The 27,829-nt window shown below is 41.7% G+C and overlaps 3 protein-coding genes and 1 long non-coding RNA gene across 4 annotated transcripts; all 4 read left to right on the forward strand.

Annotated features, from left to right (window-relative positions):
- The first annotated feature begins 648 nt into the window (after positions 1–648).
- LOC140588736 (tripartite motif-containing protein 16-like) lies at positions 649–5,395 on the forward strand. The gene is made up of 6 exons (XM_072710687.1): positions 649–1,248; positions 1,767–1,862; positions 2,436–2,669; positions 2,842–3,001; positions 3,379–3,438; positions 3,901–5,395. The coding sequence occupies exons 1-6, from the start codon at positions 658–660 to the stop codon at positions 4,404–4,406; spliced, it is 1,647 nt and encodes a 548-aa protein (XP_072566788.1). The 5' UTR covers positions 649–657; the 3' UTR covers positions 4,407–5,395.
- Positions 5,396–6,187: 792 nt separating this feature from the next.
- On the forward strand, positions 6,188–8,669 carry LOC140588742 (uncharacterized). Its single transcript, XR_011989921.1, has 2 exons — positions 6,188–7,403; positions 7,847–8,669. It is a non-coding gene; the product is annotated as an uncharacterized lncRNA (long non-coding RNA).
- A 2,679-nt stretch (positions 8,670–11,348) lies between these two features.
- Positions 11,349–16,495, forward strand: LOC140588734 (tripartite motif-containing protein 16-like). Its single transcript, XM_072710685.1, has 7 exons — positions 11,349–11,404; positions 11,804–12,552; positions 13,027–13,122; positions 13,696–13,929; positions 14,102–14,261; positions 14,625–14,684; positions 15,170–16,495. Exons 2-7 carry the CDS (start codon positions 11,962–11,964, stop codon positions 15,682–15,684), a joined length of 1,656 nt encoding a protein of 551 aa, XP_072566786.1. The 5' UTR covers positions 11,349–11,404; positions 11,804–11,961; the 3' UTR covers positions 15,685–16,495.
- A 5,203-nt stretch (positions 16,496–21,698) lies between these two features.
- On the forward strand, positions 21,699–26,537 carry LOC140588733 (tripartite motif-containing protein 16-like). The gene is made up of 6 exons (XM_072710684.1): positions 21,699–22,289; positions 22,765–22,860; positions 23,435–23,668; positions 23,833–23,992; positions 24,356–24,415; positions 24,902–26,537. Exons 1-6 carry the CDS (start codon positions 21,699–21,701, stop codon positions 25,414–25,416), a joined length of 1,656 nt encoding a protein of 551 aa, XP_072566785.1. The 3' UTR covers positions 25,417–26,537.
- The last annotated feature ends 1,292 nt before the right edge of the window (positions 26,538–27,829 follow it).

Raw genomic sequence — 27,829 nt, forward strand, 5'->3', positions numbered from 1 at the left:
TTTTGACAATAACATACATTTTTGATAATAATTTGGGGCAAGAGAGATTTAAAAATTCGAGTACCCATGGAGGTATTTCTAAATTAAGCTGATTAGGATTGAACCTTGGCTGAATAATGGACTTCACTTGCTGATACTCGAGAAATTTATTGTTGCTAATTCCATATTTTGAGACAAGTTCATCAAATGGGATAAATTTCCTGTTTTGAATAACACGTTCTAGATTTCTAATCCCTTTATCGTGCCATAAGGGGAAGTTCAATACTTTCTTTTTCTGGCAAATATCTGGATTGTTCCAAATGGGTGTTAGTTTACTGGGGAAAAGTGGAGACCAAGTTATTTTTTAAAATTCCCACCAGGCTGTCAAGGAGGTGTTTATACTAAGGCTTTTAAATCAGCTATAACACTTAATGCTAGGACAGTTAGTTCTACATAAAAACTAAATAGACACTGAGGTTTTAGGTAAATAACTTGGATAACTGTACTGTTTTATTCATAAAGTCCAATTCCAGTGTTTGCCCAGTCTGCTCTTCTCAGTCTTGCCTCAGTCCAAAACCACACCTACTGCAGCCTGAGAAGCAGGAAGCTCCTCCCACTCTCACACACAGAGGACTGTGAAAGAAAACGAAACCGAAACCTATCAGTGTTCGTGATAAAATGGCAAAAGCCAGTTCAGCACTGGATCCGAACCAGTTCAGCTGTCCAATCTGTCTGGATCTACTGAAGGATCCAGTGACTATTCCCTGTGGACACAGTTACTGTATGAGCTGCATTAAGAGCTGCTGGGATCACAAGGATCATGCTGGAGTTTACAGCTGCCCCCAGTGCAGAGAGACCTTCATACCCAGACCTGTTCTGGGCAGAAACACCATACTGGCTGAGGTGATGGAGAAACTGAAGAAGACTGGACTACAAGCAGCTACTCCTGCTGACCATTATGCTGGACTGGGAGATGTGGAGTGTGACGTCTGTACTGGGAGAAAACACAAAGCTGTCAAGTCCTGCCTGGTGTGTCTGGCCTCCTACTGTGACATTGACCTGCAACTTCACAATAAACTCCACCACACAAAACAACACAAGCTCATTGATGCCATCAGCTGTTTGCAGGACAAGGTCTGCTCTCACCATGACAAACCCCTGGAGGTCTACTGCCGCACTGACCAGCAGTGTATCTGTTATCTCTGTACGATGGATGAACACAGAGGCCATGATACAGTCTCTGCTGCTACAGGAAGGGAGGAGTTACAGGTCAGACAAGCAACGTTCTTGCATACATTTTTCTGTCTATGTATTTGTGACTATATGTGATTCGAAGACACAGAAATTAAAGTTTGCTGTGGTAAAGTGAAAAGAAAATGTCCCCAAAAATAACGTGGTACTGAAAATGTGCTATAACTGATTAAGGGGAAATTTTCACCCCCTTGACTTTTGTCATAACATGTGTTCTCAATGGGCCAAAACAGTGTCAAAATGTTGTTATGAAGTTTAAAATGTTCAGATTGAATTCCTACTGAAAACTCATTTAAACAGTGAATCATATAGCTGCGCCTGAATATATACAGCAAGAGTAAATCATTTAAGAATATCATCCATCCATCCATCCATCCATCCATCCATCTCCTAACCACCCGGTCAGTGTCACAGTGAGAGTCAGGAGCCTTTCCCAGGCAGCACAGGGCACAAGGCTGGGGTCCACCCTGCACAGGATGGTTAAAATATAATCCCTGTTAGTAAATTCATTTTCTCATGTGTTTTGCTACATGTAGAAACAAATGGGCGAAGCGCACAAGGAATTTCAGCAGAGAATTCAGATGAGAGAGAAGGAGCTGCAGGAGCTGAGAGAGGCTGTGGCCTCAATCACAGTGAGTATGAAACTGAAGAGAAGACAACAGCTGGCTTGTAAGAACTATTTCAGGTGTGAATTGAGGTTCTTCCACAGATAAGTGACTTGAGTTCTTTACGGTAAATTAAGGTCACTATGGGTTATAATGAGTCAGGGTTCTAGCGTAGGTTTGGGACAAAGGCACTGAACAGGAGAGCTGAACGAACCAAAGGTCTTTCTCTAACAGTCATAAAATGGTATTCCTGTTACCCAGAAGCAGCTTTTCATACACCAGTATAATGTGAAGAAACACCAAAAATTCACCTATTAAACTGAGACCCAATGGTGACAACCAACCTGCCCCATACAGCCACCAGTCTCTGCCAAATCCCTGCAGCTGACAGTGTATGAGCTTAATGAGGGATCATTTCCAATCAGTGCTGGCTGGGTTTCAGTACCTGAGGCATCCAGCATCGTGACGCTCCAAACCCCAGCCCTGTGCTGTTTTTATACCTCCTGTCGGCTCACATCACTATTGTACAATGAGGCTCTCTGGAGTCTCAAAAGGGGCCAATTGTAATTTACTGTCCTCTGCTCCCTGTGTCACCAACAGAGCTCAGCACAGTCAGCAGTGGAGGACAGTGAGAGGATCTTCACTGAGATGATCCGCTCCATTGAGAGAAGACGCTCTGAGGTGACAAAGCTGATCAGAGATCAGGAGAAGGCTGCAGTGAGTCTGACTGAAGGACACATGAAGAGACTGAAGCAGGAGATCGATGAACTGAAGAGGAGACACTCTGAGCTGGAGCAGCTTTCACACACAGAGGATCACATCCATTTCCTCCAGGTAACAGAACAGCTACTCTGACAATAAGAAAACCAGAGTATTCAAATGGATGCATGTTCTCGTCGGTATTTGAAATTGTTTATCATTTGTCTGAAATCATTAACCCTTTTTAATCTGATTACAATACATATTTGTTTCGATGAAGCTGTTTAATCAGACTGTGTGTCTGTAGAGGTGCCAGGGTCTTACTGTTACCCCTGAAGTTGGATTTGGACCCAGAATCTCCGTCAGTCCACGCTGCTCTTTTGAGAATGTGAGGAAGGTGGTTTCTGAACTGAAGGATCAACTGGAGAATGTTTGCGAAAAGAAAACGGCAGAGATCCATCATACAGGTTAATAAAAATATGTTTTCCTGTCTGTTCATGTTGATATAAACCACGCACAGAGAGTATGCAGTACAGTCAGAATTATTAAGATTTCATTAGATTAAATCTTTATGAAAAGCTTTAAAAATGCTCCACCTTCTACAGGCTGCAAAAACCAAACAACTTGAATCATGTTTCCTCAAAATTACACACTGCAAAAATATGTAATAAGTTTAATGTAGAATTATTAGCGGTTTGTTAAACTGCCTGTTGTCATCCCACATAGTAAAGTTGTCCCCACAGTAATAATACCCTACTGCTGTTATCTCCACAGTGAGTGAAGTCCATCTCCCACAAGTAAATTCCTTTTACTCACATCCCTGTTTCTCTCTGTCTCCTTCTAGTTACCAAAGACACCATCCTATCGGTATTAGTGCCCAGGACCAGAGCAGAATTCTTACAATGTGAGTCTGTTCACACACACGCTTCTCTCTCCCTGTATGAGGTGGAGTGTGTTTTATTGTCTTTCGTTTATTCTGCTAGATGAGCTTCTCTTTCTCTCTCCCGCTGCCTCCTTTCACATTTACATGAGCTGTTTATGTCAGGAGCCTTTGAATCTGTTTGCAACACAACTGCTGATGTTTAATATTATTGTGCTTATGAGGTTGTTCTGTGAGGTTGAGAATATTATCATTTACTAAAGGCTTTTTTCAGTGATATTATAAATTACTTCCTCTAAAATGTATTTTTCAAAAACGTAAGAAATGCTATTACATACGATGAAAAATCTTTACAGAATATTAGCATGCTACATAAATTAGCTTTATGTTTCAAAGCATTACAACATACCAAAAAGCACACAATATTGTTTAATATAAGGAGTGTATAAGACCAAACCATCACCTTCTGATCTTCTCCTCCATCAGATTCCTGTCAACTCGCTCTGGACCCCAACACAGCAAACGAAGAACTCCATCTGTCTGAGGGGAACAGAGTGGTGACATGGAAGAGAGAGATACAGTCATATCCTGATCACCAAGAGAGGTTTGACTCATGGACCCAAGTGCTATGTACAGAGGGTCTGACTGGGCGCTGCTACTGGGAGGTTAAGTGGAGCGGCAGATGGGTTGGTATAGCCGTCACATATAAAGGGATCAACAGGAAAGGAGGAGGTAACAACAGCGGGCTTGGATACAATGACAAGTCCTGGTGTTTGTACTGCTCAGGCTCATTCTGTCACAATAAAGTAGAAACTGTTGTATCTGCCCCCCCCTCCCCCAGGATAGGAGTGTACCTGGATCACAGGGCAGGAACTCTGTCCTTCTACAGTGTCTCTGACATAGTGACCCTCCTGCACAGAGTCCAGACCACGTTCACTGAGCCCCTCTATCCTGGGTTTTATCTATATGACGGTACAATCAAACTGTGCTGACAAGATTAACAGGCTGTTAAAAGTATCCCAAAAACAATTATCTAAATGACTAATACTACAAAACATGGTTACTGGCTATGAACAGTTTGCTGCCGACTACAGAATGGACCTTCATTTTACCCCATTGAGCCCTATAACTGCGCCATCTGGGATTATAAAGACAGAAGCAGGCAGTGATTCCAGGAGATCAGTGCACAGATCAAGCCAAGGTGTGTCTTCCAGCACTAGGGACACCCTGGATGGGATGTCAGTCCATCACAGAGCAGGAATTATGTGTTTAGGTGATTTGCAACTGGAAATAAAAGTAAAAATCAATGCACTTATAGAAAATTATGTGAATTTTAGGACCCTGTGCAGTGACTCCCACGTTTACTCTCACCTGTATACGTACATATATTCTATTCTATTCTACTGCCATGTTTCCTTTAAATACTAATAGAAGGTTTAGTTTGTTTAGAAAATTATTTATAATAACTAATTCCATCAATTACAAATGATCTTCTTTTTTGTAAACAATGAATTTTTTACATAGTGAGTTGTATTTTTTGGAGTGAGTAAAATCTGTAAAATTTCAGTAATTATACCTCTTTTACCAAGCAATAATAATAATAATAGTGACTTTTGTTTTTTGTTTTGATTTCTTATTGATCCCTGTGGGGAAATTTTTGCCTACCCCATCTTGCTCTGCCTGACAGTTACGTAAAAACAGATATTAAGATGAGAGCAGGCTTGGCAGTGAAGGGCAGCCACCTGCACCGGCGCCCATGGAGCTGGGGGAATGGGGGGGCTGTTTCAGGGCCTTGTGAGGACCCACAGATATGTGACTATTCTGCCAAAGCCAGCTGAGCCACACGCTCTCCCCAAATAATTCAGCTACATGTTTGAATAATTATCAGTGACTGCATTAAGGTAAATGATAACTTTTAAAACAATTTCTGTGTTTTTCTCAGTTAAAATTTGCCAAGCTAATAAATTTGAACTTTTTTGCAGTTGACGTTGCTGTTTTTGTACTCTACTTTTATATAAATGTCTATTTACCATTAAGCAAATATGAATATATTTAAAAGGCATTATACATAATATATATTATATAAATATATAAAACTGTGCCCTATGCTTCCTGAGATAGGCTCCCTGACCTGTATAAAGTGGTTATCAAACATGGACGGAGGTTAATACTCAACCTGTGTAGAGTGTATTTCCCTCTGGATCAGTGGACTGTGGACCAAGACATCACAAGATATTATTGTTAGAATCTCATAGAATGGTTCACGTGGCCAGGTCCTTTACAGGTAACCAGCAGGTGGCAGCAATCAGCAGGAGACATGTCTGCACAGTGTAACAGACCACAGGTGAGTCAAGCCATAACAGGCAGTGTTGGGGGTAACGCGTTACAAGTAACGTGCGTTACGTAATAATATTACTTTTCTTAAGTAACGAGTAATATAACGCATTACTTTATAAATTTACACATTAATATTTGAGTTACTTTTTAAAAAAAAGTAGCGCGAGTTACTTTTTTATTTTAATTAATTTGCTTAAAAAAATATTTAATTAAAACGAACGTAGTCACGTAGAATCACGCACTCAGTGCATGAGCGGGAACACAGTTAGGGAGATGACAGGCCACAGTTGTACATTTCTGCGGTGGAAGTATATTCTCATTATTTTGAACTCGTCGAAGAAAAGGAGAAGGGGGTTGTCGTTAAGTGTAGATTATGTGTCGGTGAAAAATTCTTGTCAACTGCAAAAAACACCACTTCAAATTTAAAAAAACATCTGCATGCAAAGCACAGCACAACAGAGTTGCACGATAGAGAGCCGAATGATACCTGCACCCCGCCTCAAGCTAAACAACAGAAGCTTGATTTCAGTTCAGCACCAGGTAAAACAATAAGTTCGACTGAACTCAACAAATTGGTTGCTGCTTTTATTGTTCAGGAGATGCAGCCAATGTCCACTGTGGAGGCACCTACATTTCGTAATATCATCAACAAGATCTCAGTGACAGGCAAAATGACGAGGGGCGTGATGCCTGATCGCAAAACCTTTACAAACTTTTTGGACAATGCATATATGGAAATGGAGACCGAACTAAAGAAAACTTTTGCCGACCTAGAATATGTTTCCACCACCGCAGATCTATGGACTGCTCAGAATAAAAGTTTTCTGGGCATTACTGTACACTGGATCGACCCTGCTAGTTTGCATCGCCGAAAAGCTGCAATCGCCTGCAGACGATTTCGTGGGAGACACACATATGATGCCATCACAGCGGAGATAGAGCAAATTCACAGCTCATTTGCTCTTTGTGGTAAGATAACTGACACTGTCACGGACAATGGCGCGAACTTTGTTAAAGCATTCAGAATGTTTCAAGCTGATGATAATGATGATGAAGCAGAAAATAATGAAGACGAGGTCATCTTTACGGACTTGCACGACGTCTTACGGGATGACAGTGAGACCAGCGAAAGGTATATTCTCCCTCCACATCACCGTTGTGCATCCCACACCCTTAACCTTATATGCACGAATGACGTCGTTAAATTTTTGACGGCGAAGGCAGACTGCAAAGCCTTGTACAGGAGTGCAACTGGAAAGTGTTCAGCTTTGTGGTCAAAAGTTAGTCGATCAACTGTGGCATCAGAGATTCTGGTGGAATTCAGCAAAAGAAAGTTGCTGGTCCCTGCAACTACAAGGTGGAACTCGTTTCATGATGCGCTTAGCAGAGTCACAGACATCCCATTAGTAGACCTCAATCAACTTTGCACTCGCCTGGACATCAGATGCATTACAGAGAGAGAATATCAGTTCCTAAAAGAATACTGCAAGGTTCTGAAACCTGTCTGTATGGCATTGGATATACTTCAAGGTGAAGATGACTGTTTCTACGGCACCCTTCAACCTACCCTTGAAATCCTGATGGCCAAAATCTTGGCACTGAAAGAGGGCCTCTCCAATATGATGGCCGACCTCCCAGACCTCATAGTTCAGGTAAGTCTGTTAAATAATAATAATAATAATTATTATTATTATTATTATCATTATTGTAGTTATAGCGCTTTATACAATATAGATTTTAAAAGGAACTACAAATACAAATGTAATTCAGTTCTGGTGTGAAGAAAATAGTAAACAGTTATAGGGTTGAAATCAGTTCAGTGTTTATTTAATTTGGTTCAGTAACTGTAGTTAATCAATTTTAAAATGAGATCTGGCATATAAGGCAGCTCTGGAGAAAACAGTGATGTCATCATCCAGCTCAGTTTAATTCTCATACAATAGTGTCAGTGCATTCAAGTCAATATGTTTATGTATTTGTTATTAAGTTTTAATCTACTTACGTTTTTCCTGACATAATTTCAATTAATCTAGTATGAATGCATGTCTATTAGTTTATAAGCTGTGTAACCTAAAATTCAAAAATTCTCTTGCAGGCTATCAAGACACGGTTTAGCACCATCCTTGACAGTGATGAAGCGTTGCTTGCTGCGGTAACCCTGCCAAAATTCAAGTTGCGCTGGCTGAGGGATGAAACCAGAAAAGACAGCATCAAGATGGCTCTGGCAGCACAGTGTCATGCTCTCATCATTGAGCTACCACAGAAAGAGCCACTGCAGTCTCCTGAAAGCAGAGACGATGAACATGACTTCTTTGCATTTCCTGAAGAGGAGAATCAACATGACAAACAAGCAACTACTGTGGACATGGAGATATGTGAATACCTGAAATCAGCTGATATGGGAAATTTACATGATTTCCCCAGAATTTTGAAGATCTTCTTAAAAGCTAACACAGCAACACCTTCCAGTGCGCCAGTTGAGAGGCTGTTTAGCATTGGAAGTCTCATTCTCACCCCAAAAAGAAACCGTCTCACAGACCAGCGTTTTGAGAGACTTCTCCTGCTGCGCTATAATCGTTACTTTGAAAATAAAACCTAGATGAAACAGTGAACTTATTAAGAATATTCTAGCACATGCACACAAATGTATGGTGTTGTGGTTTTTTTTTTTCATTGAATTGCAGAAATGATCTGGATTTTTTATTTTTTTTTGCATAAAACTAATTTTTGTTTGAGCACACTTAGTAGAAAACTCAAGAGTTTTGGTCTATTGGAATCAGCTTATACATTTGTTTAGGCTATGTCAAGCAATTTTTCAAATTATAGCTGAAAGATTTATGTTTAATTGGGGATGTTGTTTGTTCTCTAGTACAATTTCATTGTTCTCTAACAAGTTATTAAACATTTTAAATGTTTAAGATCTGTCTTTTGCCCTAATATAACTTATTTCACAATGGCAATTATCTAGCCTATATTGCACTCTTTATTATCTCATTGGACAGTGAATTTACTTTATGTAGGCCATAGCCTACCAAAACAAAAATAAAAACTTAAACACATTAATTTTCAACTTTCAATAATTAATGTTAAGACATTTTTTTTAAATGGCATGCATAGCTCTGAAAGTTCTGAGAATATTATATAATTCTATATTATTATTCTATATACTGTATGTGTTTTTAAAAGAAAATGAAGGTTAGGGTTATAAAGGCTGTTGAATGCTGAATTCCTTAGTCAAAAAAACACGTCTAAGGCCTGAACAAGATAAAGCTTTAGCCAGGTAAGAAATAAGTAACGCAAAAGTAACTCAAAAGTAATATAACGCATTACTTTCCATAAAAAGTAACTAAGTAATGCAATTAGTTACTTTTTGCGGGGAGTAACTCAGTATTGTAATATATTACATTTAAAAGTAACTTTCCCCAACACTGGTCACAGGTATATCACAGTATAACCACTGTCAGTACAAACAACATGTAACGATAGAACAATAGGTGATTAATCAATCATGTAATCATTATGTATGTACTTACTAAGCAAGATTGGAGGTTGCAAGAGGAAATTCAAGGATGGACATGCTATATGGTGACAAACCATGTGGAAGAAGGTCTTGAAAGGGGGACATTTCTTTTTGGGGGTGTGCAAACACCCGGGTTATGCAGAGCACTCTGTCACACTATATTGCATCGTCTCACTAATAAATATGATTTTTACCTTATCAACCCTAAGATTTGGACTCAGTTTTTTCTTGCTTGAAGCGAAGGCAAGAGGCTCACTCAGAGTGACTGTCGTTTGCTGAAAATTGGCGTCTTCTCCTTCACTTGGTTCTCCACTGTAACTTGCAGCACTGGGTCATACCGGTTGCAGTGCTAAACGCAGACAAAGTGCAGATTTTTGGAAAACGGCCTGGACACTCGGACAGGGCCCCAAAAAGAGGACATGTTCAGGGAAACCCAGACAAGTGGTAACCCTGTGCTGGAGGACAGGGGCAGCACAAAACATATCCTGTAGATGGCGAAAGGTCACTATGCCTCTGGAGAGCAGAAATCGAATGACACGCCCAGAATCTACATAGATCTGCAACCATTAAATAGAGCATTAAAAAGCAGCTATTGCCCCCTGTCAACCATAGAAGACATTTCACCAGACTTGTCAAAAACTAAAGTCTTTACAGTTTGTGATGCCTAGCATGGATTTTGGTATGTGCAACTGGCAGAGGAATCCAGGTATCTCACCACCTTTGCCACTCCATTCGGCATATTTTATTGGCTAAGGATGACGATAGGGATTAGCCCAGCACCAGAAGGTTTCCAGTATAAGCTAACCCAAGTACTGGAGGGTTTACCTGGCAGAGACATCATGGCAGATGATGTACTGGCCACAGGAGACAGTGACGGGCTTGAAGTACCATGCATAGGGCATCTTCTTACTGCTGAAGGACGCACAGTGGATCCTGAACAAGTGCGTGCCATGAAGGAGATGCCATGACCAGCGCATGTGAAAGGCGTCCAGAGACCGGTAGGCATGGTGAACTATTGGTCAAAGTTATATAAACACCTTTTAGATAACTGTGAGATTCTGACACAGCTCACACACATAGAGTCTACATGGGATTAGTCTGCAGTGCATGAGGATGCATTCACTAGACTGAAACACAACACAGCAAATGTATCAGTCTTAAGGTAATATAGTCCTGAGGAACAGCTGTGGTTGCAGTGCGATGCCAGTGAGGTAAACCCGTAGCATATAGGAGCAGGGCACTCGCTCAAACTGGAAGGCGCCACTGTATGCCTAAACAGAAATAGAGAGCCTCGTCATAGTTTCTGGTGTGGAGAAATTCCATCAGTATAATTATGGCAATTCCAGACATATGATGCCAGTGTCAATTATGTTCCAGGACACGCCATGTTGTTAGCAGACACTTAGAGCAAAGCAAACTTGCCAGAGGACCCCAAAGCTGAAACAGGGATGGACACAGAATGGTAGACTATGTTCTAATCTCAGCAGAGAGACTAAGTGCAGTTTGTTCTGTTGCAGACGCAGACGCGAAACTGCAGACACTGATTAACAGCATGAGGTGACGGTGGCCACAGTATAAGAGAGACACACGGGTAGAAACTGGGTATTATTATTCCTTTCAGACGGAGCTGAGTTTCAGGATTGGACAGTATTCAGGGGCTACGTCATTCAGAACATCCATTCCTCACATTTGGGGACTGAGGGATGTCTCAGGAGATCCGGGGAATGTGTCTGTCGGCAAGGTATGAACAAGCATACGAAGGCATTTATTGCAAAATTTAACATCTGTAGGTCTTCAGGTACAAAAGAGCAAAAAGAGACACTATACTCTCATGAGATTACAAGCAGACCATGGGCTAAAAGTAGCCATTGACTTGTTTCCTGAAGACAGACACTGTCTGATAAATACATTCCGTATTTCTGGGAAATTGATGACCTCACAGACACAAAGTCAAGTACAGTGATTAGAAAACTAAAAACTAAAAGCACAGCCAGACAAGAGATCCCACATTTACTGAATTATAAAACTGTAATTTATTTCAGGAGGCTACAGAAGACATGGTGATGTTCATTTTTAGTTACAGTGTAAGGATTTCACTTCAAGCAGAAGAAGAGGGATGTAACGATATGATTGGTAAGTTACACTGGTGCATCACGGGCGGATTTGATGTGTGCACAGGTGGATCGGGAAGCTGGCTGGAGGCGAGCTTGGCTGCTAGTAGTGTGTGAGTACAATCCATCGTGTGTATAGTTGTTTAATATATAATCCAGCAAGCAAGAGTAGCTGCTTTAATCATCCAGTTTGTAGAATCAAGAAGGACATAACAAGTTGAAATAGCATCTAAACAGACACAGAGATTCAGTCCTAATATAACTGCTCTCTTCTACCATTCTGCCTTCTAGCTGCTTTCTATAGAGAACATCAAACTGATGGATTGTAGCTTGTTTGGGGGAAAATATCAATAACAGTTCTAAATAAAAACTAAAGAGACACAGGTTTTAGGTAAATAATTTATATAATGTACTGTTTTAGAGTCCAACTCCAGTGTTTGCCCAGTCTGCTCTCCTCAGTCTGGCCTCAGTCCAAAACCACACCTACTGCAGCCTGAGAAGCAGGAAGTTCCTCCCACTCTCTCACACAGACGACTGTGAGAGAAAACGAAACTGAATCCTATCAGTGCTCATGGTAAAATGGAAGAAGCCAGTTCAACACTGGATCCGAACCAGTTCAGCTGTCCAATCTGTCTGGATCTACTGAAGGATCCAGTGACTATTCCCTGTGGACACAGTTACTGTATGAGCTGCATTAAGAGCTGCTGGGATCACAAGGATCATGCTGGAGTTTACAGCTGCCCCCAGTGCAGACAGACCTTCACACCCAGACCTGTTCTGGGCAGAAACACCATGCTGGCTGAAGTGGTGGAGAAACTGAAGAAGACTGGACTACAAGCAACTATTCCTGCTGACCATTATGCTGGACCTGGAGATGTGGAGTGTGACGTCTGTACTGGGAGAAAACACAAAGCTGTCAAGTCCTGCCTGGTGTGTCTGGCCTCTTACTGTGACACTGACCTGCAACTTCACAATAAACTCCACCACACAAAACAACACAAGCTCATTGATGCCATCAGCTGTTTGCAGGACAAGGTCTGCTCTCACCATGACAAACCCCTGGAGGTCTACTGCCGCACGGACCAGCAGTGTATCTGTTATCTCTGTACGATGGATGAACACAGAGGCCATGATACAGTCTCTGCTGCTACAGGAAGGGAGGAGTTACAGGTTAGACAAGCAATGTTTTTTGTACATTTTTCTGTCTATGTATTTGTGACTATATGTGATTTGAAGACACAGAAATCAAATTTGCTTTGGTAAAGTGAAAAGAAAATGTCCCCAAAAATAACGTGGTACTGAAAATGTGCTATAACTGATTAAGGGGAAATTTTCACCCCCTTGACTGTGTGAAAATGTTGTTAAGAAGTTTAAAAAGTTCAGATTGAATTCATACTGAAAACTACTTTAAACAGTGAATAATATAGCTGCACCTGAATAAATACAGCAAGATTAAATCATTTAAGAATATCATCCATCCATCCATCCATCTTATAACCACTTATCCCGGTCAGTGTCACAGTGAGAGTCAGGAGCCTTTCCAGGTCAGCATAGGGCACAAGGCTGGGGTCCACCCTGCACAGGATGGTTAAAATATAATCCCTGTTAGTAAATTCATTTTCTCATGTGTTTTGCTACATGTAGAAACAAATGGGCGAAGTGCAGAAGAAATTTCAGCAGAGAATTCAGATGAGAGAGAAGGAGCTGCAGGAGCTGAGAGAAGCTGTGGGCTCAATCACAGTGAGTATGAACCTGAGGAGAAGATAACAGCTGGCTTGTAAGAACCACTTCAGGCGTGAATTGAAGTTCTTCCACAGATAAGTTACTTGAGTCCTTTAAGGTAAATTAAGGTCACTATGGGTAATAATGAGTCAGGGTTCTAGCGTAGGTTTGGGACAAAGGCACTGAACAGGAGAGCTGAACGAACCAAAGGTCTTTCTCTAACAGCCATAAAATGGTATTCCTGTTACCCAGAAGCAGCTTTTCATACACCAGTATAATATGAAGAAACACCAAAAAGTCACCTATTAAACTGAGACCCAATGGTGACAACCAACCTGCCCCATACAGCCACCAGTCTCTGCCAAATCCCTGCAGCTGACAGTGTATGAGCTTAATGAGTGATCATTTCCAATCAGTGCTGGCTGGGTTTCAGTACCTGAGGCATCCAGCATCGTGACGCTCCAAACCCCAGCCCTGTGCTGTTTTTATACCTCCTGTCGGCTCACATCACTATTGTACAATGAGGCTCTCTGGAGTCTCAAAAGGGGCCAATTGTAATTTACTGTCCTCTGCTCCCTGTGTCACCAACAGAGCTCAGCACAGTCAGCAGTGGAGGACAGTGAGAGGATCTTCACTGAGATGATCCGCTCCATTGAGAGAAGACGCTCTCAGGTGACAATGCTGATCAGAGATCAGGAGAAGGCTGCAGTGAGTCAGGCTGAAGGAGACATGAAGAGACTGAAGCAGGAGATTGATGAACTGAAGAGGAGACACTCTGAGCTGGAGCAGCTTTCACACACAGAGGATCACATCCATTTCCTCCAGGTAACAGAACAGCTACTTTGACAATATAAGAACCACAGTATTCAAATGGATGTATGATTTCTTTGGTATTTGAAATAGTTTGTTACTTGTCTGAAATCAATAACCCTTTTTAATCTGATTACAATACATATTTGTTTTGATGAAGCTGTTTAATCAGACTGTGTGTCTGTAGAGTTGCCAGGGTCTTACTGTTACCCCTGAAGTTGGATTTGGACCCAGAATCTCTGTCAGTCCACGCCGCTCTTTGGAGAATGTGAGGAAGGTGGTCTCTGAACTGAAGGATCAACTGGAGAATGTTTGCGAAAAAAAAACGGCAGAGATCCCTCATACAGGTTAATAAAAAAATATGTTTTCCAGTCTGTTCATGTTGATATTAACCACACAGAGAGAGTATGCAGTAGTCAGCATTATTAAGATTTCATTAGATTAAATCTTTATGAAAAGCTTTAAAAATGCTCCACCTTCTACAGGCTGCAAAACCTGAATCACGATTCTTCAAAATTAAACACATCAACAATATGTAATATGTTTCATGTAGAATGATTAGCGGTTTGTTAAACTGCCTGATGTCACCCCACATAGTAAAGTTGTCCCCACTGTAATAATACTGCTGGTGTCTCCACAGTGAGTGAAGTCCATCTCCCACAAGTAAATTCCTTTTATTCACATCCCTGTTTCTCTCTGTCTCCTTCTAGTTACCAAAGACACCATCCTACCGGTATTAGTGCCCAGGACCAGAGCAGAATTCTTACAATGTGAGTCTGTTCACACACACGCTTCTCTCTCCCTGTATGAGGTGGAGTGTGTTTTATTGTCTTTCGTTTTCTTCTGCTAGTGGAGCTTCTCTTTCTCTCTCCCGCTGCCTCCTTTCACATTTACATGAGCTGTTTATGTCAGGAGCCTTTGAATCTGTTGGCAACACAACTGCTGATGTTTAATATTATTGTGCTTATGAGGTTGTTCTGTGAGGTTGAGAATATTATCATTTAAAAATGGAGAGAAAAACATTTACTAAAGGCTTTTTTCAGTGATATTATAAATTACTTCCTCTAAAATGTATTTTTCAAAAACGTAAGAAATGCTATTACATACGATGAAAAATCTTTACAGAATATTAGCATACTACATAAATTAGCTTTATGTTTCAAAGCATTACAACATACCCAAAAGCACACAATCTTGTTTAATGTAAGGAGTGTATAAGACCAAACCATCACCTTCTGATCTTCTCCTCCATCAGATTCCTGTCAGGTCACTCTGGACCCCAACACAGCAAACAGACACCTCCATCTGTCTGAGGGGAACAGAGTGGTGACATGGAAGAGAGAGATACAGTCATATCCTGATCACTGGGAGAGATTTATCTTATACCGCCAAGTGCTGTGTACAAAGGGTCTGACTGGGTGCTGCTACTGGGAGGTTGAGTGGAGCGGGGGATTGGTTGGTATAGCCGTCACATATAAAGGGATTGACAGGAAAGGAGGAGGTAGCAACTACGGGCTTGGATACAATGACAAGTCCTGGTGTTTGTACTGCTCAGGCTCCCGTTACTCATTCCGGCATAGTAATGTGGAAACTGTTCTATCTGGCTCCCCCTCCCCCAGGATAGGAGTGTACCTGGATCACGGGGCAGGAACTCTGTCCTTCTACAGCGTCTCTGACATAGTGACCCTCCTGCACAGGGTCCAGACCACGTTCACTGAACCCCTCTATCCTGCGTTTTATCTCCATAGTAGTACAGTCAAACTGTGCTGACTAGGTTAACAGGCTGTTAAAAGTATCTCATAAACAATTAACTAAATGACTAATACTACAAAACATGATTAATGGCTATGAACAGTTTGCTGCCGACTACAGAATGGACCTTCATTTTACCCCATTGAGCCCTATAACTGCGCCATCTGGGATTATAAAGACAGAAGCAGGCAGTGATTCCAGGAGATCAGTGCACAGATCAAGCCAAGGTGTGTCTTCCAGGGGATGTCAGTCCATCACAGAGCAGGAATTATGTGTTTAGGTGATTTGCAACTGGAAATAAAAGTAAAAATCAATGCACTTATAGAAAATTATGTGAATTTTAGGACCCTGTGCAGTGACTCCCACGTTTGCTCTCACCTGTATACATACATTTATTCTATTCTACTGCCATGATTCCTTTAAATACTAATAGAAGGTTTAGTTTGTTTAGAAAAATATTTATAATAACTAATTCCATCAATTACAAATGATCTTTTTTTAGTAAACAATGAATTTTTTACATAGTGAGTTGTATTTTTTGGAGTGAGTAAAATCAGTAAAATTTCAGTAATTATACCTCTTTTACCAAGCAATAATAATAATAAAAACAGATATTAAGATGAGAGCAGGCTTGGCAGTGAAGGGCAGCCACCTGCAGCGGCGCCCATGGAGCTGGGGGAATGGGGGGGGGGGCTGTTTCAGGGCCTTGCGAGGACCCACAGATATGTGACTATTCTGCCAAAGTCAGGCTTAGCCAGCTGAGCCACACGCTCTCCCCAAATAATTCAGCTACATGTTTGAATAATTATCAGTGACTGCATTAAGGTAAATGATAACTTTTAAAACAATTTCTGTGTTTTTCTCAGTTAAAATTTGCCAAGCTAATAAATTTGAACTTTTTTGCAGTTGACGTTGCTGTTTTTGTACTCTACTTTTATATAAATGTCTATTTACCATTAAGCAAATATGAATATATTTAAAAGGCATTATACATAATATATATTATATAAATATATAAAACTGTGCCCTATGCTTCCTGAGATAGGCTCCCTGACCTGTATAAAGTGGTTATCAAACATGGACGGAGGTTAATACTCAACCTGTGTAGAGTGTATTTCCCTCCGGATCAGTGGACTGTGGACCAAGACATCACAAGATATAATTGTTAGAATCTCATAGAATGGTTCACGTGGCCAGGTCCTTTACAGGTAACCAGCAGGTGGCAGCAATGAGCAGGAGACATGTCTGCACAGTGTAACAGACCACAGGTGAGTCAAGCCATAACAGGCGATGCTTAAAGTTATTGACTATGAGGGTGGGGTGGCATCAGTCCACAACAAACAGACGACATGTCACCTGTGGTCTTTTTTTGTGGGGCAGTTATATGCCCCCACCCCCAGTGCAAACACTGAACCATAGGTGCACAGGCATATGATCCACCCTTAAGATTACTCTAATCCAACCTAGAACACAACAACCCGCCACCCGTGTGGCAATGCAGGTGTGCATAAACACTTACTACCTAGACAGGGCACCTGCCAGCACATTGTCCCATCCCCAAATATGGCAGAACTTTAACTCGTAACTCTGTGGAAGCCAACTACAGTGCATTAAGCACTGATTAGCATTTTTCATGTTGTTTAGAAAAACCAAAGAGGTTATGAACAGTATAGACCACAAGTGGAGAACCAGAGGACACCAGAGATGTTCTTCCCGTAAGGTATCGTCCTGGAGTAGGATGGCTCCTAACCCAGCATCACTTGTGTCAACGATTGGTTTAAAGGGTCTGCTAAAACCAGGGGTGGCTAACACAGGACCGTTACTCAACAGTGCTTAGTGATTTTCAAAGGCTAATTGAGAGGCCTCAGTCCAAACAAAAGGAACCTTTGGCCTAAGCAAGTTACTCAATGCAGAAGAAATACTAATCGAAATCTTTGCAAAAACTCCTATAGTAATCTGCCATTCTAAGGAACAAGGATATTTCCAATGGCCTATACCTTAGTTCCTAAGGCAGTAGTGGCTTAACGGTTAGGGAAACGCCCTTGTGATTGAAAGATTGCAAGTTTTATGTTCTATGGGACAAACCTGACCAAGTATTTCACCATAGCCGAATGCCAAGTCATCAAGGTAAGACTCACACCCACCGACTCCTTCCAAAACCCCATTAAGCAGGCACAGGACTGTTTCAGGAGCATTCCGCACCCCAAATGTAATGACCTTATATGGTCATCAGGTGTCACAATTGCCAACAACTCTTGACTGCAAGGTGTTAAAGGGACTTGCCCTTCAAGAGATCCAGCTTGGTCATAAATGCTGCAGAGTCAACTTGATCAATGCAGTCATCCTGAGAAACTGCTTTAGAAAGGGCATCAACTCATCACCTGCAGATAAAGACTTCAGCACAGCTGCAGGCTTAACCTCTGCACACAGTTAGGTTCCGGTCATTATACAGTTTCAGCAGGTTAACATGGCCCAGACATATAATCTTCACCATCTGACGCTTGATGAAGTGAGGCTAGCATGAAGCTCCCAGAACAGGTTTTGTGGAAATGTGGAACTCTGAGGTTACTGAGTCAACAGAGTGCTTGCGACTTTTACAGACTACGAGCCTCAGCACTCAGCAACCCTGCTGTTACTTTACACAGTCTGTCAGTTCCTGTCTGAGTTTCTCTTGTTCCTAAATGCTGCTTCTTTGCAATAGTACCACTTATAGTTGACAATGGAATATCAAGCAGGGAAGAAATTTCACAAACCGACTTATTGTAATGGTGGCATCCTATGACAGTACCACGTTTGAATTCACTGAGCTCTTCAAAATGACCCATACCTTCACAAATGTTTGTAAACCTGACTATATTATTTTATGCACCTATGGCAATGAGTAAAACATCTGAATTCAATCATTAAGAGGTGTGTCCCAATTCTTATTCTTGTCCCAATTATGGGGTTAATGTTTTGTCTTAGACCTTAGGCAAGAAGATAATGTTGCATTCTGGGATTATGGATGGACCTTAGGTTTAGATGTTGTTACATTCGGGGGAGTGGGAACAACACTTTGTCCTGGGCTTTGGGTGAGAGTGTGTTGTTGTTCTGGAAAACTCGTGAGAGGAAGTATACTAGGGAAAACATACTATGGAACACGCTGACCTGGCACCAGTCAAATAACTGTCCTAATTGGGAAAAGGGTGCATCTGTTGGGCTTGTAAGGGAAGGCTGTCGTGATAACGGTGAACAGTGCATGAGCATTTGGGAGGAAAGACCTATTATCCTGTTTGCCATAATTTGAGGTAATAATATGAAGTGCTTTCCATCATTATAGGATGTTACAGGTATATCACAGTATAACCACTGTCAGTACAAACAACATGTAAGGATAGAACAATAGGTGATTAATCAATCATGTAATCATTATGTATGTACTTACTAAGCAAGATTGGAGGTTGCAAGAGGAAATTCAGGGATGTACATGTTATATGGTGACAAACCATGTGGAAGAAGGTCATGAAAGGGGGACATTTCTTTTGGGGGGTGTGCAAACACCCAGGTTATGCAGAGCACTCTGTCACGCTATATTGCATCGTCTCACTAATAAATATGATTTTTACCTTATCAACCCTGAGATTTGGACTCAGTTTTTTCTTGCTTGAAGCGAAGGCAAGAGGCTCACTCAGAGTGACTGACGTTTGCTGAAAATTGGCGTCTTCTCCTTCACTTGGTTCTCCACTGTAACTTGCAGCACTGGGTCATACCGGTTGCAGTGCTAAACCCAGACAGGTGGTAACCCTGTGCTGGAGGACAGGGGCAGCACAAAACATGTCCTGTAGATGGCAAAAGGTCACTATGCCTCTGGGGAGCAGAAATCGAATGACACGCCCAGAATCTACATAGATCCGCAACATTAAATAGAACATTAAAACTTACCTTTTTCCCCCTGCCAACCATAGAAGACATTTCACCAGACTTGTCAAAAGCTAAAGTCTTTACAGTTTGTGATGCCAAGCATGGATTTTGGCATGTGCAACTGGCAGAAGAATCCAGGTATCTCACCACCTTTGCCACTCCATTCGGCATATTTTATTGGCTAAGGATGACGATAGGGATTAGCCCAGCACCAGAAGGTTTCCAGTATAAGCTGACCCAAGTACTGGAGGGTTTACCTGGCAGAGACATCATGGCAGATGATATACTGACCACAGGAGACAGTGACGGGCTGGAAGTACCATACATAGGGCATCTTCTTACTGCTGAACGACACACAGTGGATCCTGAACAAGTGCATGCCATGAAGGAGATGCCATGACCAGAGCATGTAAAAGGCGTCCAGAGACCGGTAGGCATGGTGAACTATTGGTCAAAGTTATATAAACACCTTTTAGATAACTGTGAGATTCTGACACAGCTCACACACATAGAGTCTACGTGGGATTAGTCTGCAGTGCATGAGGATGCATTCACTAGACTGAAACACAACACAGCAAATGTGTCAGTCTTAAGGTAATATAGTCCTGAGGAACAGCTGTGGTTGCAGTGCGATGCCAGTGAGGTAAACCCGTAGCATATAGGAGCAGAGCACTCGCTCAAACTGGAAGGGGCCACTGTATGCCTAAACAGAAATAGAGAGCCTCGTCATAGATTCTGGTGTGGAGAAATTCCATCAGTATAATTATGGCAATTCCAGACGTATGATGCCAGTGTCAATTATGTTCCAGGAAACGCCATGTTGTTAGCAGACACTTAGAGCAAAGCAAACTTGCCAGAGGGCCCCAAAGCTGAAACAGGGATGGACACAGAATCCAGTAACATGGGAGACTATGTTCTAATCTCAGCAGAGAGACTAAGTGCAGTTTGTTCTGTTGCAGACGCAGACGCGAAACTGCAGACACTGATTAACACCATGAGGTGACGGTGGCCACAGTATAAGAGAGACACACGGGTAGAAACTGGGCATTATTATTCCTTTCAGACGGAGCTGAGTTTCAGGATTGGACAGTATTCAGGAGCTACATCATTCAGAACATCCATTCCTCACATTTGGGGACTGAGGGATGTCTCAGGAGATCCGGGGAATGTGTCTGTCGGCAAGGTATGAACAAGCATACGAAGGCATTTATTGCAAAATTTAACATCTGTAGGTCTTCAGGTACAAAAGAGCAAAAAGAGACACTATACTCTCATGAGATTACAAGCAGACCATGGGCTAAAAGTAGCCATTGACTTGTTTCCTGAAGACAGACACTGTCTGATAAATACATTCCGTATTTCTGGGAAATTGATGACCTCACAGACACAAAGTCAAGTACAGTGATTAGAAAACTAAAAACTAAAAGCACAGCCAGACAAGAGACCCCACATTTACTGAATTATAAAACTGTAATTTCTTTCAGGAGGCTACAGAAGACATGGTGATGTTCATTTTTAGTTACAGTGTAAGGATTTCACTTCAAGCAGAAGAAGAGGGATGTAACGATAGGATTGGTAAGTTACACTGGTGCATCATGGGCAGATTTGATGTGTGCACAGGTGGTTCGGGAAGCTGGCTGGAGGCGAGCTTGGCTGCTAGTAGTGTGTGAGTACAATCCATCGTGTGTATAGTTGTTTAATATATAATCCCGCAAGCAAGAGCAGCTGCTTTAATCATCCAGTTTGTAGAATCAAGAAGGACATAACAAGTTGAAACAGCATCTAAACAGACACAGAGATTCGATCCTAATATAACTGCTCTCTTCTACCATTCTGCCTTCTAGCTGCTTTCTATAGAGAACATCAAACTGATGGATTGCAGCTTGTTTGGGGGAAAATATCAGTAACAGTTCTAAATAAAAACTAAAGAGACACAGGTTTTAGGTAAATAATTTATATAATGTACTGTTTTAGAGTCCAACTCCAGTGTTTGTCCAGTCTGCTCTCCTCAGTCTGGCCTCAGTCCAAAACCACACCTACTGCAGCCTGAGAAGCAGGAAGTTCCTCCCACTCTCTCACACAGACGACTGTGAGAGAAAACGAAACTGAAACTTATCAGTGTTCGTGGTAAAATGGAAGAAGCCAGTTCAGCACTGGATCCAAACCAGTTCAGCTGTCCAATCTGTCTGGATCTACTGAAGGATCCAGTGACTATTCCCTGTGGTCACAGTTACTGTATGAGCTGCATTAAGAGCTGCTGGGATCACAAGGATCATGCTGGAGTTTACAGCTGCCCCCAGTGCAGACAGACCTTCACACCCAGACCTGTTCTGGGCAGAAACACCATACTGGCTGAAGTGGTGGAGAAACTGAAGAAGACTGGACTACAAGCAACTATTCCTGCTGACCATTATGCTGGACCTGGAGATGTGGAGTGTGACGTCTGTACTGGGAGAAAACACAAAGCTGTCAAGTCCTGCCTGGTGTGTCTGGCCTCCTACTGTGACACCGACCTGCAACTTCACAATAAACTTCACCACACAAAACAACACAAGCTCATTGATGCCATCAGCTGTTTGCAGGACAAGGTCTGCTCTCACCATGACAAACCCCTGGAGATCTACTGCCGTACCGACCAGCAGTGTATCTGTTATCTCTGTACGATGGATAAACACAGAGGCCATGATACAGTCTCTGCTGCTACAGGAAGGGAGGAGTTACAGGTTAGACAAGCAACTTTCTTGCATACATTTTTCTGTCTATGTATTTGTGACTATATGTGATTTGAAGACACAGAAATCAAGTTTGCTTTGGTAAAGTGAAAAGAAAATGTCTCCAAAAATAACGTGGTACTGAAAATGTGCAATAACTGATTAAGGGGAAATTTTCACCCCCTTGATTGTGTGAAAATGTTGTTAAGAAGTTTAAAAAGTTCAGATTGAATTCATACTGAAAACTACTTTAAACAGTGAATAATATAGCTGCACCTGAATAAATACAGCAAGATTAAATCATTTAAGAACATCATCCATCCATCCATCCATCTCCTAACCACTTATCCCGGTCAGTGTCACAGTGAGAGTCAGGAGCCTTTCCAGGTCAGCAAAGGGCACAAGGCTGGGGTCCACCCTGCACAGGATGGTTAAAATATAATCCCTGTTAGTAAATTCATTTTGTCATGTGTTTTGCTACATGTAGAAACAAATGGGTGAAACTCAGAGGGAATTTCAGCAGAGAATTCAGATGAGAGAGAAGGAGCTACAGGAGCTGAGAGAGGCTGTGGTCTCATTCACAGTGAGTATGAACCTGAAGAGAAGACAACAGCTGGCTTGTAAGAACCACTTCAGATGTGAATTGAGGTTCTTCCACAGATGGGTGACTTGAGTTCTTTACGGTAAATTAAGGTCACTATGGGTTATAATGAGTTTAGGGTTCTAGCGTAGGTTTGGGACAAAGGCACTGAACAGGAGAGCTGAACGAACCAAAGGTCTTTCTCTAACAGCCAAAAAATGGTATTCCTGTTACCCAGAAGCAACTTTTCATACACCAGTATAATATGAAGAAACACCAAAAAGTCACCAATTAAACTGAGACCCAATGGTGACAACCAACCTGCCCCATACAGCCACCAGTCTCTGCCAAATCCCTGCAGCTGACAGTGTATGAGCTTAATGAGGGATCATTTCCAATCAGTGCTGGCTGGGTTTCAGTACCTGAGGCATCCAGCATCGTGACGCTCCAAACCCCAGCCCTGTGCTGTTTTTATACCTCCTGTCAGCTCACATCACTATTGTACAATGAGGCTCTCTGGAGTCTCAAAAGGGGCCAATTGTAATTTACTGTCCTCTGATCCCTGTGTCACCAACAGAGCTCAGCACAGTCAGCAGTGGAGGACAGTGAGAGGATCTTCACTGAGATGATCCGCTCCATTGAGAGAAGACGCTCTCAGGTGACAAAGCTGATCAGAGATCAGGAGAAGGCTGCAGTGAGTCAGGCAGAAGGAGACATGAAGAGACTGAAGCAGGAGATTGATGAACTGAAGAGGAGACACTCTGAGCTGGAGCAGCTTTCACACACAGAGGATCACATCCATTTCCTCCAGGTAACAGAACAGTTACTTTGACAACCAGAGTATTCAAATGGATGTATGATTTCTTTGGTATTTGAAATTGTTTGTCGCTTGTCTGAAATCAATAACCCTCTATAATCTGATTACAATACACATTTGTTTCGATGAAGCTGTTTAATCAGACTGTGTGTCTGTAGAGGTGCCAGGGTCTTCCAGTCACCCCTGAAGCTGGATTTGGACCCAGAATCTCTGTCTATCCACGCCACTCTTTTGAGAATGTGAGGAAGGTGGTTTCTGAACTGAAGAATCAACTAGAAAATGTTTGCGAAAAGAAAACGGCAGAGATCCATCATACAGGTTAATAAAAAAATATGTTTTCCAGTCTGTTCATGTTGATATAAACCACGCAGAGAGAGTATGCAGTAGTCAGCATTATTAAGATTTCATTAGATTAAATCTTTATGAAAAGCTTTAAAAATGCTCCACCTTCTACAGGCTGCAAAACCTGAATCACGATTCTTCAAAATTAAACACATCAACAATATGTTATATGTTTAATGTAGAATGATTGACGGTTTGTTAAACTGCCTGTTGTCATCCCACATAGTAAAGTTGTCCCCACAGTAATAATACTGCTGGTGTCTCCACAGTGAGTGAAGTCCATCTCCCACAAGTAAATTCCTTTTACTCACATCCCTGTTTCTCTCTGTCTCCTTCTAGTTATCAAAGACACCATCCTACCGGTATTAGTGCCCAGGACCAGAGCAGAATTCTTACAATGTGAGTCTGTTCACACACACGCTTCTCTCTCCCTGTATGAGGCGGAGTGTGTTTTATTGTCTTTCGTTTTCTTCTGCTAGTGGAGCTTCTCTTTCTCTCTCCCGCTGCCTCCTTTCACATTTACATGAGCTGTTTATGTCAGGAGCCTTTGAATCTGTTGGCAACACAACTGCTGATGTTTAATATTATTGTGCTTATGAGGTTGTTCTGTGAGGTTGAGAATATTATCATTTAAAAATGGAGAGAAAAACATTTACTAAAGGCTTTTTTCAGTGATATTATAAATTACTTCCTCTAAAATGTATTTTTCCAAAAACGTAAGAAATGCTATTACATACGATGAAAAATCTTTACAGAATATTAGCATACTACATAAATTAGCTTTATATTTCAAAGCATTACAACATGCCCAAAAGCACATAATCTTGTTCAATATAAGGAGTGAATGAGACCAAACCATCACCTTCTGATCTTCTCCTCAATCAGATTCCTGTCAGCTCACTCTGGACCCCAACACAGCAAACAGAAACCTCCGTCTGTCTGAAGGGAACAGAGTGGTGACATGGAAGAGAGAGATACAGTCACATCCTGATCACCAGGAGAGGTTTGACTCATGGACCCAAGTGCTGTGTACAGAGAGTCTGACTGGGTGCTGCTACTGGGAGGTTGAGTGGAGCGGCAGATGGGTTGGTATAGCCATCACATATAAAGGGATCAGCAGGAAAGGATGGAGTAACAACAGCGGGCTTGGAAGCAATGACAAGTCCTGGTGTTTGTACTGCTCAGGCTCCCGTTACTCATTCCTGCACAATAATGTAGCAACTGCAGTATCTGGCCCCCCCTCCCCCAGGATAGGAGTGTACCTGGATCACAGGGCAGGAACTCTGTCCTTCTACAGCGTCTCTGACACAGTGACCCTCCTGCACAGGGTCCAGACCACGTTCACTGAGCCCCTCTATCCTGGGTTTTATCTCCATGACAGTACAGTCAAACTGTGCTGACAAGATTAACAGGCTGTTAAAAGTATCCCAAAAACAATTAACTAAATGACTAATACTACAAAACATGGCTACTGGCTATGAACAGTTTGCTGCCGACTACAGAATGGACCTTCATTTTACCCCAGTGAGCCCTATAACTGCACCATCTGGGATTATAAAGACAGAAGCAGGCAGTGATTCCAGGAGATCAGTGCACAGATCAAGCCAAGGTATGTCTTCCAGGGGATGTCAGTCCATCACAGAGCAGGCATTATGTGTTTAGGTGATTTGCAACTGGAAATAAAAGTAAAAATCAATGCACTTATAGAAAATTATGTGAATTTTAGGACCCTGTGCAGTGACTTCCACGTTTGCTCTCACCTGTATACATTCATATATTCTATTCTATTCTACTGCCATGTTTCCTTTAAATACTAATAGAAGGTTTAGTTTGTTTAGAAAATTGTTTATAATAACTAATTCCATCAATTACAAATGATCTTTTTTTTGTAAACAATGAATTTTTTACATAGTGAGTTGTATTTTTTGGAGTGAGTAAAATCAGTAAAATTTCAGTAATTATACCTCTTTTACCAAGCAATAATAATAATAAAAACAGATATTAAGATGAGAGCAGGCTTGGCAGTGAAGGGCAGCCACCTGCAGCGGCGCCCATGGAGCTGGGGGAATGGGGGGGGGGCTGTTTCCGGGCCTTGTGAGGACCCACAGATATGTGACTATTCTGCCAAAGCCAGCTGAGCCACATGCTCTCCTCAAATAATTCAGCTACATGTTTGAATAATTAACAGTGACTGCTTTAAGGTAAATGATAACTTTTAAAACGATTTCTGTGTTTTTCCCAGTTATACTATTGTTAGGATCTTGTAGAATGGTTCAAACAGAAGACATGTCATCTGTTCTCTTTTTTTGTGGGCGGGGGGGACAAGACAGTTATATGCCCCCACCCCCCAGTGCAAACACTGAACCATAGGTGCACAGGCATATGATCCACCCTTAAGATTACTCTAATCCAACCTAGAACACAACAACCCGCCACCCGTGTGGCAATGCAGGTGTGCATAAACACTTACTACCTAGACAGGGCACCTGCCAGCACATTGTCCCAAATACGGCAGAACTTTAACTCAGGACCGCTACTCAACAGTGCTTGGTGATTTTCAAAGGCTAATTGAGAGGCCTCAGTCCAAACAAAAGGGACCTTTGGCCTAAGCAAGTTACTCAATGGAGCAACAATACTAGTCGAAATCGTTGCAAAAGCTCCTATAGTAATCTGCCATTCTAAGGAACACAGATATTTACAATGGCCTATACCTTAGTTCCTATGGGACAAATTTGAACAAGAATTTTACCCAAGTATTTCACCAAGGCCAAATCATCAAAGTAAGGTGTTGCCACCTCCCCTGACGGCATCAAATGCCAACACATCCAATGACAAATCAGGTCACACCTACACTTGCACATACATACAAGGGTGGTTGAGCGATCAATATCATTATTATTATTACTTTTTATGGTATGTTATAGATTTAGGAATTGAAATATACATGTATAAGGGTACGATCACGTGTGTGTATGCTACATATATATAATACCGATTTGTCACATTATTAATTATTATTATTATCACTGATGTTGTTATAATTCTTGTTGTTTGACGAGTGTTATGTTTCTTATGGTTGATTGTATTCTGTATTCCCCTATACTTCATTTTTTCCATCCCACCTACATTATTAGTGTTATTATTTCTGTATACCTTTTTTTCTCTCTCCCCCTCTCCCCATGGTGATTGATGTCTGTTATTGTTACGCTTGTTGTTTCTGTATCCCCCCACCCCCCCTGTTTTTCTTTTTTTTTTTTCCTTTTTCCACGGTACTGGTGAGTTCGGAGCGGCTACACTCTTTGCTCTTGAATGTAATGCAAAATAAAGTTGTCCTCCGAAGAGGGGGGGTGGTGGTGGGCAATAAATAAATAAATAAATAAATAAATAAATAAATAAATAAATAAAAAGTAAGACTCACAATCACGGACTCCTTCCAAAACCTCATTAAGCAGGCACTGGACTGTTTCTGGAGAATTCCACACCCCAAATGCAATGACCTTATATGGTCATCAGGTGTCACAATTGCCAACAACTCTTGACTGCAAGGTGTTAAAGAGACTTGCCCTTCAAGAGATCCAGCTTGGTCACAAATGTTGCAGAGTCAACTTGATCAATGGAGACATCCTGAGAAACTGCTTTACAAAGGGCATCAACTCATCACCAGCAGATAAAGACCTCAGCACAGCTGCAGGCTTAACCTCTGCACACAGTTAGGTTCTGGTCATTATACAGTTTCAGCAGGTTAACATGGCCCAGACATATAATCTTCACCATCTGACGCTTGATGAAGTGAGGCTAGCATGAAGCTCCCAG

The sequence above is a fragment of the Paramormyrops kingsleyae genome, chromosome 4 (genome assembly GCF_048594095.1).
Source record: "Paramormyrops kingsleyae isolate MSU_618 chromosome 4, PKINGS_0.4, whole genome shotgun sequence".
NCBI classification, from domain to species: domain Eukaryota; kingdom Metazoa; phylum Chordata; class Actinopteri; order Osteoglossiformes; family Mormyridae; genus Paramormyrops; species Paramormyrops kingsleyae.